The 13,210-nt window shown below is 41.9% G+C and overlaps 1 protein-coding gene across 7 annotated transcripts in view; it reads right to left on the bottom strand.

The window, feature by feature from the left end:
* Positions 1 to 84: 84 nt before the first annotated feature.
* Positions 85 to 13,210, bottom strand: part of camkvl (CaM kinase-like vesicle-associated, like) — a 51,037-nt gene continuing 37,911 nt past the window's right edge. For 6 of the 7 annotated variants that reach the window (XM_085924183.1, XM_085924269.1, XM_085924014.1 and 3 more), the window contains 10 exons: positions 9,224 to 9,330; positions 8,357 to 8,488; positions 6,459 to 6,533; positions 5,675 to 5,813; positions 5,016 to 5,136; positions 4,568 to 4,643; positions 4,334 to 4,470; positions 4,131 to 4,209; positions 3,972 to 4,059; positions 85 to 2,276 (listed from right to left, as the gene is read on the bottom strand). In XM_085924183.1, coding sequence (XP_085780309.1) covers positions 930 to 2,276; positions 3,972 to 4,059; positions 4,131 to 4,209; positions 4,334 to 4,470; positions 4,568 to 4,643; positions 5,016 to 5,136; positions 5,675 to 5,813; positions 6,459 to 6,533; positions 8,357 to 8,488; positions 9,224 to 9,318 — 2,289 coding nt within the window. In that variant the 5' untranslated portion in view covers positions 9,319 to 9,330 and the 3' untranslated portion in view covers positions 85 to 929. The remainder of the gene's footprint in view (positions 2,277 to 3,971; positions 4,060 to 4,130; positions 4,210 to 4,333; positions 4,471 to 4,567; positions 4,644 to 5,015; positions 5,137 to 5,674; positions 5,814 to 6,458; positions 6,534 to 8,356; positions 8,489 to 9,223; positions 9,331 to 13,210) is intronic. The other variant, XM_085924524.1, reaches the window with a different exon arrangement.

Here is a 13,210-nt window from a genome sequence, read left to right as displayed (position 1 = left end):
ATATTTATTCATCGCCTCTTAATCCAAACACCAATAAATACAATATATATAGATTATAATTCCTTTTATTTATTGAAAGGCTTACAGACACAATATATTTTACTCTGGGGTAGAACGGCGGATTCATATCAGAGGAGAGCATAGAACATGGAGGTAACATAGCCCCTCCACACAAAAAATAAAGCACAAATAAAATGTACAACGCTTTTACATTTGTGATAGTTAAGTCAACTTCGGTCTTCTCAAAAATATCTCTAAGATTGTTGAATAACTTGGGCAGAGTTTTCAGAACAAATCTCCATTGCAGTGATAAGGTTTCATCAGTCCACTTGGCTGCAACCTTGACCTCCATCTCAAATGAATTGCTACATTAAAAATGATGAAAGTGGGAATAGAAGTGCTTGGTTAATGATGTTAAAAGATGTTTGGACATGAAGCAGTTTACAACAGAGAGCATAACAAGAAAAGGGAAACCAACAACAGTAAATGTATTTACAATTATCAGGACATCATTCAAATTGCAGTTTGTCATTTTTGTCATTCTACTTTTTTTTCACCATGCTGTGCATTTTCACCAAACGACTCAAAGGGCCTGTTTCCAGAATGATGATGTGCAGTGAGCATATAATGGACATTTTTTTTTAGATCATGCTCCTTACAGATTCCATACAATATGTAGCTTTTGTCATTCTCTTTAACTCAACTATAAGATCTTGGTGCTAAACATATGAAGATCTCCTTGTGGCCATTGAATAACATCTTTCAAAGGAGAGGATGGATGTACTGTCTCTATGTGACAGTTATGATAAATCAAGATCTACAAGCGAGAATAAGTTCCATCCACCTATCTATCTTCAGGACTGGTCACTCGCCAATCCAGACTCAAATGGCATCTGTGACCTGTTTTGTATTGATCATTCTCACCGACTTTATAACCCTCTGCCCATCCCAGCTCTGGAGGAATGCCCAGAACATTCAGTCCCACGCTGTCCACACTCTTGGTCCTCTGCAGCCTGGACTGAGGCTTGAGACGGTGGTGAGGGTGGAGGATAGGAAGGAGGAGGGATAGTAAGGTGAGGGAGGGATGGCAGCGCAGGCCTGGGAGAGGTTGGAAGAGGCGGCGGTGTGGCCAAGATTTCTGAAGAGGAGTGTTGTGCGGTGCGTGCCCTGGAGGTGGCGGGCGAGACGTGTGTGCTCCGAATGCGTCGTGTTTCAGGGGGGCAGTCGCTGATTTGCTCCAGCAATGAAGGCATGTCTCCTTCAATCTTCTCCAGCACTGCCACCATTTGTTTCTCTATCTGCTCAATCACACTGTCCATTTGCCAGTCGCTTTTGGCACCGTTGCCCACTCCTCTGTGATGTAACCCGGTCCCATACATCCCCACGCTTCTTCCACTCGGATACAAGGTGCAATATGGACTCCCATAGGGCCCTGCCATCCCCATGGTGCCAATGTCTCTAGTGTAGGGTGTGGCGTTCCGACCCAAGCTAGCAGAGCTGCCAATTGCGTAGCAGCCCTGACCTGCAGTAGGGTTTTCTCTGGTGATATTATACTCTGCACTATATCGGTCTGTTTTCTTGGCGTCCCTCTCCCTCTTCAACACGGGGCTTGCTTGAGCCCTTAACCGAACACCCGGATCGACATCTGCCCCAGCGTCCGGCGCAATCGCCGGAGTGGCTGCCGCACCCACAGAACTCTCCGCCATGGCTTCTGGCAGTTGTGTCTGACACCAGCTGCTGTCATTTCCATCCTTGTGTGTCATATTAGCAGAGGCTGTGGGGGCGTGAAGTGTCGTCGTCATCTTATGATTGTTGCTGGGATCAGGTGAGGCGCATGTTAGTTTCCTGTCAGGATGCGGGCCTAAATTGCTCTCTGCTAGCTTACTGTGTTCTGTGGTGGTAGTGGGCGCCATTTTATATTTTTGGTTTTCATCCAAATTAGCAGCTGTTTGCTTGGTTTGACCTTCTGGCACTTCCTTTGTGCCAAGGGTATCGCAAGATGGAGATGTTCCAACTTCAATATGCACCTTTACCGCCTGCTGTTTTTCAACTTCCTGGTTCATGTCAGGTGACCTGTTTTCAACCATGACCTCTAATGGCATGCCACTTGTGGTCACTCCGAGCAGTGTGACCCTGCCACCTTCCTTATCGCTTGTTAACTCGATCACCTCTTTAACTTCCCCTGCATCTTCCCCACGTTGCGCCTCAGTTGAACTGTCAATAACTGACTCGGAGTTCTTCAGTCGCTGCATAAATGTGGTGACACGGATTGCTTTCTGCAAGACAGGGAATAAAAAGGATAGAATTATATAAAAAAAACGTGTTTACCTACAGTATGAACCCATGTCTGTCCCTAGAATACATTTAAACTTTGATGCTGTACTTATTGGTATTATATTGTTAAAAAAAAAAAAAAAAAAGCTTCTATGTTATGCATGTGACAAAGCTCATCGAGGCACAATAAAACTAAGCGCTCTGTGATTCGCTTCAAGTGAAATATTTACTTCCAGGCGGAATTCACACAATTGGCCCGGGTATGAATCAGCCTCAAGACTCCATCTTCCCATATTCCTTGTTGCTTACTTGATACATTTGATAAATCTATCCAGTCCCCTGACAGTAAACAATGAAGGAATTTGGGAAAATTTGAGATCTTAAAAGATGTTTCCAAACCAGGGAACATTTTATCTGGAAGTCAAAAGATAATTGATGTTTGTATGACAAAGCAGCTTCTAATTTATTAGCGCAAACGTAACATTGAGGTGCATTGTGGATTTTGATACGAGGAATGACAGGGGGGCCTTGTACATTGAATCATTACATTTAAATGGTACACAGTGGTTGACAGCTACCGCATCCTTTCCTTTTGACCCTCTCTTTATCTACACTAACAAACCTCTGTAAACATGTCAACATCCATGGGACTGATCATTATCTTAGTATATGGATAACTAAACTGAGTGCAGATGAGGAGCAGGAAAGGAGCAGAGCCAGCCACTTGGAACATTTGACTGTGAAAAAGGAAAAGTGGGACAGTGGGTCTCCTCTGGGACAGGCAGAGTGAAAGTGCATGGACAGAGCTCATGAGGAGACCTTCACCAGTCATGGTATGATCAACCCATCTCATGGCTGACTGCCTTTTTTTTTCCTCCCATGTCGGGTTCTTTTGGACTATTTATTCATAAAGTCAATTCAAATACAGTTCCAGCCACAGAGAGATGCTTTTTCACAGAATCATGCCAGACTGTGAATGTGGAGTTCCACCCACGCTCTGTCCTTCCATTCTCTATCATGATGATCTACAATACCTTCAACTCCTGGGAATTATATAGGGAAAGAAAGAAGAAGTTTATGGCTGTTACTTGTGCTTCTAGGTCAGCAATATCATCTTCATATTTCCCCGCTCTCTCCTTGATAGCAACATTGACATGGTCACATTATGATATACTATCCATGAATTATACTTTCAGGAATTAAAGGTGGTATAGTTGAGTGAAACTTATTCCAGGTTCAAACAAATGTGTATTTTGAGCACTATCCAATTGAAATTATCTATTATAAATTACCTATCTATCTATCTATCTATCTATCTATCTATCTATCTATCTATCTATCTATCTATCTATCTATCTATCTATCTATCTATCTATCTATCTATCTATCTATCTATCTATCTATCTATCTATCTATCTATCTATCTATCTATCTATCTATATCACAACTGCATGATATAAGGTTATTATCGAGTACCAGCGAGTACTCAAATGCACTTTTATTGCTAATCTGTCTGAAAGTAAGCGGTATCAGTGCATTCCGTTTATTTTCAATCGTCACTATGACCAACTTAAATAGTAGGCTAATACTTTCACAAATAATAACACCAATCTTCCTTTTCTACTCATTTCTGCAACTGTATAGTAACATATTTTTTCTTTTTGGTAAGGAAGTGGCGAGTGAGCTTGACTTCCTACCCGCCATTTGGCCTTTGCAAAGTTCTTCTCAAATTGGGCACAGACGCCATCCTTTAGGTTCTTCTCAGACGCGCCGTTACCTGCAATCCTGACAAAAGCGTCACTTCAAACGCGAGTCCATATCGTGTCTAAATAACACACTTTTGTGAACACTAATACCATTCATGCCAAAGTGCGTCTTGTGCCGTGATTCTCAGCATCTGGTCCACTTCCATGAGTCGACAGACGAGCTCCTTAGCTGAAAGAGTCAATGCAACCAAGATCAACATATGCATCTGATGCTCTTTTAAATAATTGAGCGAGCCATCTCCATCCAATCTCTATGAAGATATTTGTTGCCATCGTGCGGCGAAAGTATGTACCTGCAGGGGAGATGTCATCCCAGTATGGAGAATCAAACTCAAAATCACCAGCAACAATTCGACAGAAAATGATGCGGTTATGTAGATCAGTGTTTTCCTCTTCAGTCTCATCATAAAAAGGAGGGTTACCCGATAACCTGGGGGGGGGGGGGGGGGGGTGGAAATGTCGCTTGATACAGATAAGGCTAAGTTGCAATTGGTTGTTTTGTACAGATAACGAAGACTTAGACTTACAGTATGAACATAATGACACCCACAGCCCAGCAGTCCACAGGTCGGCCATATCGATGACGAGCCACTACTTCAGGTGCTGAGGCATGGCACAGAAGATGTTTGATTGAAATGATCGTAATAGGTGTACAGGTGTAGGTGTAGATATGGCATCATATCTTGGTCAGAATTCTACCCAGCACATGGGTTCACTGTTCATGTTAATTTATTTATAAATGAAAAATAAATTGTACTATTATAAGTTATGATGGTAGGGATGCTCTTCAGTCTTCTTTTTCATATAGGTCAAGCACATCCTAACATTTGGGGAAATTGGAGTGTGAAGATGTGTGTAAAGTGTAAAACAAAATGGTGCTGTTAAAAATGCAAAAAAAAAACAAAAACATAAGATAGGTATATGTACGTGAGGACAAATCCCAATTATTAATTAGATTCAGCAATAAAATCTTACCCAAGTATTCTGGTGTGCCACAAGGTTCCGTAATGGGCCCATTCTCAAATCTAGACAGATAGAAATCTCGCAGAACGACTTTGTTGTGGTTATTTTCAGTGTAGTACATGAGGTTTTCCAGCTAGGCAAAGTAGAGGGGGACAAATCATTTCACACATTTAGAACGAAAAGAGCATTCCAACAAGCTAATGAAAAACGCAGACTGAATCGGAAAATCTGAGAGTTTCTGAACCCTGAACTATGCACTACAACTGATTGATGTTTTAGAGGTCAGCTCATTTTCTCTGTCTTCTTGAATGTCAAATACTTTAGTCTTTTTCAAAGGTCATCCTGTTGCTTTGTGCAGATGTAAATTACACAAAAGTGCTAATTGCTCACTGTGAACTGCTGCGACAATATGCACTGACAATCACTTTTACACATTCTATTGGAGGCGGCCACTAAAGAACTGATTTAGTTTTAGTTGTTGCACATTAATGACTGGTAAAAACTTTGGTTAAGATCTTCATCTATTTAATTGACTTGAATTAAATAGGTCAATCCTACATAGAGTGAATCCTAAAAAAAATTCCACCTTCTACCACCAGACGTCATTTGAGGCCAAATAGGCACTGAACCGAATGTTGATCACAAAGGCCAGCGAGAGGACACAAAAGTACCTTTAGGTTCCTGTGGACAATGTTGAGAGAGTGCAAGTATGCTACAGCTTCCAGGACCTGTCTGATAACGTTGGAGGCGTCTCTTTCTGTGTAGTTGCCTTGGTCTTGGATCCAGTCAAAAACATCTCCGCCCGTGGCCCTGTTGCGTAAACATGCATGCACAAACATGAGCTGAGAGCAAAGTTGCTGCTGTCAGCCACATGTTGCAATGCCATGAATTGCTTTTAACGCAGTAAAAAAACTCTGCGTTTGCTCTATCTTGTCTATTAGTGAGACAATCTGCTTCCACCGACCCCAAGGTACCACTGTGAGCAATTAAAACAACACTAGCATGTCTCATCATTTATCTTTGAAAATAATAGAAATGATAGTCAAGGAGGCGCTTATGTCTTGCCCAAAGCAGGCCCCGGCCGAGAGCCTGCAAAAAACGATGGCACGACTGCAATAACCCAATCTGTCCAGCCGAATTGCCTTTGCCACACATCTGCAGCTATTGCGTGACAAGGAGTTGCAAGCATGCTTGACTGACTGCCCTCTACGTATCGATCCACTTAACGGAAAGCATCACTTTCAGGGCCAATGAGTAGTGTAGAGTGGTGGAGAAAGCAAATATCTCATTAAACTACACACCTCCCGGACTGCACGAGAGCCCGCAGTAACAACGGCACCTGCTCTGGTCGGCCCCTTGAGCAGAGGGATTTCTGACTGTCCTTTCCGACCGTCATGTACATGCATGGACATTCAAGAAAGATACTGTACTCTCCAAGAAAATGAAGACACTCACAGTTCCTGGATGATGTAGTATTCTTTCCTGGTCTCAAACGTGTCTATTAGCTGAAGGATGTTTGGGTGGTTGACCCTACAAAAGCATAAAATGAGAAAAGCGAAAAATTAGAAGGATGTCAACATGTCCCTTGTATGAATGCCTTATTGGTGTCAGTAGTAGATTTGTCAGTGTCGACTGCAGTGTTTCCCAACATTTATCAAACCAAGCAGCATGTTTTTTCAAACAAAAATCTCATCCAAAATATTAATACTGACAGAGATGATTTTGTTTTAATATGATCACAAATTGTCAGTGTGGAATCTGGGGCTGTTTGGTTAAACACAAACTGGTTAATTCGTTATACATCACTGCCATGCATAGTTAAACTAAAAATTTTTTTGTCATACAATATAAACACCACACAGATTTTTTGGGGGGAATTTATTCTATTTTATTTCATCAAGTAGTTGCACAAAATGAAAGCAACTGAATTCAGATATGGTGGCTCGGTGCTGCACTGGGTAGCACGTCCGCCTCACATTTAGGAGGATGCAGGTTTGATCCCACCTCCGGCCCTCCCTGTGTGGAGTTTTTATGTTCTCCCCGTGTCCACGTGGGTTTTCTCCGGGTACTCCTGTTTCCTCCCACATCCCAAAAACATGCTTGGTAGGTTGATTGAGCACTCCAAATTGCCCCTAGGTGTGAGTGCGAGTGCAAGTGCGGATGGTTGTTTGTCTCCCTGTGCCCTGCGATTAGCTGACAACCAGTTCAGGGTGTCCCCCGCCTGCTGCCCGATGACGGCTGGGATAGGCTCCAGCATGCCCGTGACCTCCGTGGGGACAAAGCGGTTCAGAAGATGGATGGATGAATTTGTGTAGCCACTTGAAAAAAATTGAATAAATTCAACACACTATTTTCTTAGTGTACTTTAATTCTGACTTTATGACTTTAGTGCATGATAAATAATGAGTGAATAAAAAGCAACTGCTTTTGTCCACCTCTTGCGCTTCTATTTTTTTTTATTATGCAAGAAACCACGACACCTGAGGAAAAACAACCAAATCAAAGATTTGGTCTTGCAAAAAACAACAGCCAAAAAACAACAACTTCGAGCCAATAACATATCGCCTTATAACAGCAGTCCATTGTGAATACGGAACCATTCTGGTAACTGACACATTGTAAGTGACACCTTCTGTCTCTTATTGTTTTTTTTTTTCTTGGTGCTATGGTTTCCTGTACATCAGGTGCGAGATCATATTTATATTGTGTAATACAGGCTATAACTACTTTTATAACAAATTTGAATAAAACTTTTTTTTTTTTTTGAGGGGCGTGTGTGGAAATTTCCAGCATTCGTTTAAGTAAAATTGGACACGTGATGAGCTCTCATGACACCTTAATAATATGCTTGGGCACAGTTGTTGGAATCACGGATGTCGAGCACAATTCATAACTGGAGAAAATGATGGAATATGTCAAATTCTCTCTTTTTATTCCATCCATCCATTTTCTGAACCGCTTTGTCCCCACGGGGGTCACGGGCGTGCTGGAGCCTATCCCAGCCGTCACCGGGCAGCAGGCGGGGGACACCCTGAACTGGTTGCCAGCCAATTGCAGGGCACACAGAGCCGACCAACCATCCGCACTCGCACTCACACCTAGGGGCAATTTGGAGTGCTCAATCGGCCTACCAAGCATGTTTTTGGGATGTGGGAGAAAACCGGAGTGCCTGGAGAAAACCCACGCGGGCTCGTGGAGAACATGCAAACTCTACACAGGGAGGGCCGGAGGTGGAATCGAATCCACACCCTCCTAACTGTGAAGCGGACGTGCTACCCAGTGCACCACCGAGCCACCTCTTTTTATTACGTCTACTACTCAATTATACTTCCTTCTGTCCACAGATTGCGTACAATTTAAGGATTGTGATCTCATTCTTGGCGGCCTTGCGGACTTTCCTGCCATCTTTCTTGAGAAATTTCTTGCAGACAAACACTTTGTTTGTTTGTCTTTCCTTAGCCAGGCACAGCTCACAGAACTCTTTCCTATACGTCACAAGAACAAGACAGAAAGAGAAATAAGCCAGTTTATTAAAACTCAGTCTTATATTCTTACCACATTTTATTTCAGTGATATAAAATGTTTGAAGGTTTGAAATTAATTGGAAAGCAGTGATATGCAAAATTAAAGAAAAACTTATCTGTTTGCGTTCATATAATTTTTTTGTTGAATTTTTAGAATTCTCATATTCTCTTCACCCTGTGATGAAGCGCACTTAAGTTTGGGCTTGTTTGTGTAATATAAACGAGTGCACAAATTTCTGAGGCCAGATGCCGACATTACCATATGGCCATGAGTGTGTGTGTTGCTACAATGTGTCAAGTCAAGTCAAGTCAAGTCAAGTCAAGTTTATTTGTATAGCCCTAAATCACAAGCAGTCTCAAAGGGCTTCACATAGACAATCAATTGACAAGAAAACGTTTTCAGTAGGGCAAATTGCAGCAGTGATTTTCATGCCCCAAAATCCTACGGTTGGTGGGCCAACTTTGAAAAGTTAACCCATGTAAATCTCCTAATTTTGCCACTTACAGGCTTCATTTTACCAACTTCAGTCCGTCTGAATAAATCATCGCCATCTCAAGCCCTCCTAAAATTGGACTTCCTGACAACAATTCCTTTTTATGCAGCCGGCCTATTATGAATGACACTGTCAATGAATTAAACATTGCAGAAGAGGAAAGAGAATACAAACACATTACACCAAGATTTACGGTACTTACGCTCTGAGGACTTGACCAATCTCATATTTGTCTGTCACATCGGATAAACTGTCATAGATTTGCCCATCTCGCAGAGCAAGGCACCCAAATGGCATGACGGCATTCACCTAATACACAAAGCACACACAAATACAGGAAGCAGAGCACACACGTTATTCGGACGATAATATTGATAAAATGTTTAAGGACAACTCAGGAATGTATTTTTAATGAATAAGTGCAATTCTAATTAAACAATGTCAACTTCGGAACCAAATGCAAATGCGAAAGCTTCCGGTTGCATGCTTACAGAGACTCTGCGTGTCAAATTAGCTTCTCTTCTTCACTCTGTTGATTATTTGCCACATTTATCAAGTTCAAACGAAGCTTCATATAGGTCAAATGAGCAACGCTAACTACAGATTAAAGAAAGTTTAAATTCACACGTTTATTCATATGAGAAGGTAATTTGACTTTTCACTTCTCCCTGAATATGCAGTGTACAGATAACCCACACGCATCCACAAACACACTGCAATATGTCGTCCATTTTAAAATAAGTGTGCCTGAACATCCAGGTAAAAAATAAAAAGTGATGAATCAGCAATCAATACGGTGCACCTTCTCCCACCCACATCCGAGACGCTCTGTGGAAGCTTAACGGCATCTCTTTAACTGCTTGTTCCTGCTTCTTGTGCAGCATTCCAACAGTTACAGTTAAGATACCCCGACCGGTATAGCTGATGATATGGTGCCTGTTTCAAATAATATTACGTGTGTACCAAATATTTACTATCAAATTCCTACGGTCGTATCGTCCCACCGCGCTAATAAACAATTGAGAGGTGATGTCAGGCCTAGAGAACACAATCTTACTTTCATTTCGTTTAAAAATCCTTTGATAAATATAAATCCTGATCAACCGATTACACTTAAACTTGGTTTTATGAATATTAGATTGCTTCATACGAAAGCAGTTCTCGTTAATGACCTCATCACAGAACATAATCTAAATATATTTGGTCTTTGCGAGACCTGGTTAAAACCTAATGAACTGCTACCGCTTAATGAGGCCTCGCCTCCAAATTTTGTGAGCTCGCATGTGGTGCGTCCTCGAAAAAAGGGTGGGGGTGTTGCCCTCATCTCAAATTCCAATCTTAGATTTACGCCTCGTTCGATTAACATATTTAAAACATTTGAAGTTCTCACTGTCCGATCCACCGCTTTACCGTCATTTTATCTTGCTGTTATTTACCGTCCACCTGGGGCTTACTCTGGCTTCCTGGATGAATTTTCAGAATTCGTGGCTGATCTAGTGACAAATGCGGATAATATAATAATCATGGGCGATTTTAACGTCCACATAAATTTACCGTCAGAGCCACTTACTTCGGCGTTTCAGACTCTAATTGATACGTTTGGTTTTACGCAAGCCGTACAGGTAGCAACGCATAAGAATGGTAATACCTTAGATTTGGTATTATCCCGAGGACTGGCAACCTCTAATATAACAGTACTGTCATACACTACTGTTTTGTCTGATCACTACTTAATAAAATTTGAAATTTTAGTTCTTAGTCAAAGACAAGAGAGCAATCAGAATTATAGCAGCCGTAATATTAACTCCATGACTGCGACTGCGCTATCTGGGCTACTGCCACCAGCAACTGCCGTATTTCTCTCATATACCAGCTCTATTGATAATCTTACAAATGAATTCAATGCTACATTGTTAAATGCCATTGACTCTGTGGCGCCGCTACCTCTGAAAACTCGCCGTAGATTGCCTACTCCGTGGTTCACAGATGAAACGTTCGCTTAAGCAATTAAGTAGAAAGCATGACCGCAAATGGCGTTTAACCAAACTTGAGGTTTTCCATCAGGCGTGGCGCAACAGCCTCCTGAAATATAAAGATGCGCTTATCTTCGCTAAAACTCGTTATTTTTCGCAGTTCATTAATCTTCAAAAGAACAATCCTAAATACCTATTTGATACAGTGGCAAAGCTAACACTACGCCAGCCGACCCCCGATAGCTCCTTTCACTCGGCTGACGAGTTCATGAAATTCTTTACTCGAAAGATTGAATGCATTAGGGATGAGATCAAGATGACCATTCCGATCGGTCAGTCGGGACCGCCGATTACCGGCGCTGACGATCATGCAATAACCCTTTCAAATTTTAAAAGCGTGTCCCTCGAAAGGCTTACACAATTAGTTAGTGCGGCTAAACAAACAACATGTTTACTTGACCCGCTTCCAGCCAAACTATTTAAAGAATCATTTCAAATCTTAGGACCGTCCATTTTAAATATAATTAATGTGTCTGTCTCCTCTGGGATAGTGCCAACAGCCTTTAAAACCGCTATCATTAAACCGCTACTTAAGCGACCAAATCTTGACCCGGACTGTCTCAGTAACTATAGGCCAGTTTCAAATCTCCCATTCATAGCAAAACTGCTTGAAAAGGTAGTAGCGCAGCAGCTTATTGATTACATGGTCGCTAAATATCGATATGAATCTTTTCAGTCTGGTTTTAGAGCTAATCATTCCACTGAGACAGCACTTGCTAAAGTGACTAATGATCTCCTCATAGCTATGGATTCAAACACTTCATCTGTATTGTTACTACTCGATCTTAGTGCTGCCTTCGACACTGTTGACTTCGATATTTTATTAGAGCGTCTTAAAGGTTGTGTTGGTATTTCGGGGTCAGCACTAGGCTGGTTTCATTCGTATCTATCAGACAGGACGCACCGAGTGGTCCAAGGCAATGCGTCCTCTGAGCTCTATAAAGTTACGTGTGGTGTCCCACAGGGATTGGTACTCGGACCAATTCTATTTAATATTTATATGATTCCCCTTGGGGATATAAAACGTAAATATAATATTAGTTTTCAATGTTACGCGGATGACACCCAATTATATATGCCGTTATCAATGACAGATCCGCGGGACTGTTGTAATCTTGATGCATGCCTTGCGGAGATCAAGCAATGGATGTCTCTCAACTTCCTTCGTCTGAACCCAGATAAAACTGAGATGTTGATAATTGGTCCAGCTCGTTATCAACATTTATTTAAGAAAACCACTATAACGCTAGATAACCGTACTATCACTCAGAGTGATACTGTAACTAATCTCGGGGTAATATTTGACCAAACGCTTTCCTTTCAAAAGCACATTAAGAATATAACCAGAATAGCATTTTTTCACCTTCGTAATATTGCTAAGATTCGCCCAATCCTCTCGACCGGTGATGCGGAAATTATTATACATGCATTTATCACATCGTGCCTGGACTACTGTAATGCATTATTCTCTGGTCTTCCCAAGTCCAGCATCAAAAGTCTACAGTTAGTACAAAATGCTGCTGCAAGGCTGCTCTCACGGACAAGAAATTTTGATCACATTACCCCAATATTAGTCAATTTACACTGGCTCCCGGTCCATTTTAGATGTGACTTCAAGGTTCTACTATTAACCAATAAATCATTGCATGGCTTAGCGCCTTCATATCTCGTCGACTTAGTTGTTGCTTATGTTCCGTCTCGTAACCTTCGTTCGCAAAACGCTAGTCTTTTAGTGACACCGAGGGCCAAGAAAATGTCTGCAGGGGCTAGAGCATTTCCTATTCGGGCTCCAGAGCTCTGGAATGCCCTACCAATGGATATTAGAACTGCTACCTCAGTAGAAACATTTAAGACACGTTTAAAGACGTATTTGTATGATATGGCCTTTAATTAACCTGTAGTAGCCGATTCGGCTGGAGTTTGTTTTTGCTCCCTCTCCCCGACCCCACTCCCTCCACCACTCCCCGGCTGGGGTGGTGGTTAGGTGACACCCAAGCTGACGACGGCTATCTAGATTCTTGTGGACCAATTCAGCATGAGGGAACTGCAGCGGATTACCCTCCGACAGGACACTGCCAGGACAATCGAAGGCACCTCCGACAGCTCTTCGCTTTGGCCTGGACATCCACTTTTTGATTTCCATATTATGTATTTTA

Source organism: Syngnathus leptorhynchus, chromosome 1, assembly GCF_054491065.1.
Source record: "Syngnathus leptorhynchus isolate UIUO chromosome 1, UIUO_Slep, whole genome shotgun sequence".
NCBI lineage: Eukaryota > Metazoa > Chordata > Actinopteri > Syngnathiformes > Syngnathidae > Syngnathus > Syngnathus leptorhynchus.
The sequence above is the reverse complement of the archived record's forward strand: the minus strand, read 5'-3'. Positions and strand labels throughout refer to the sequence as shown.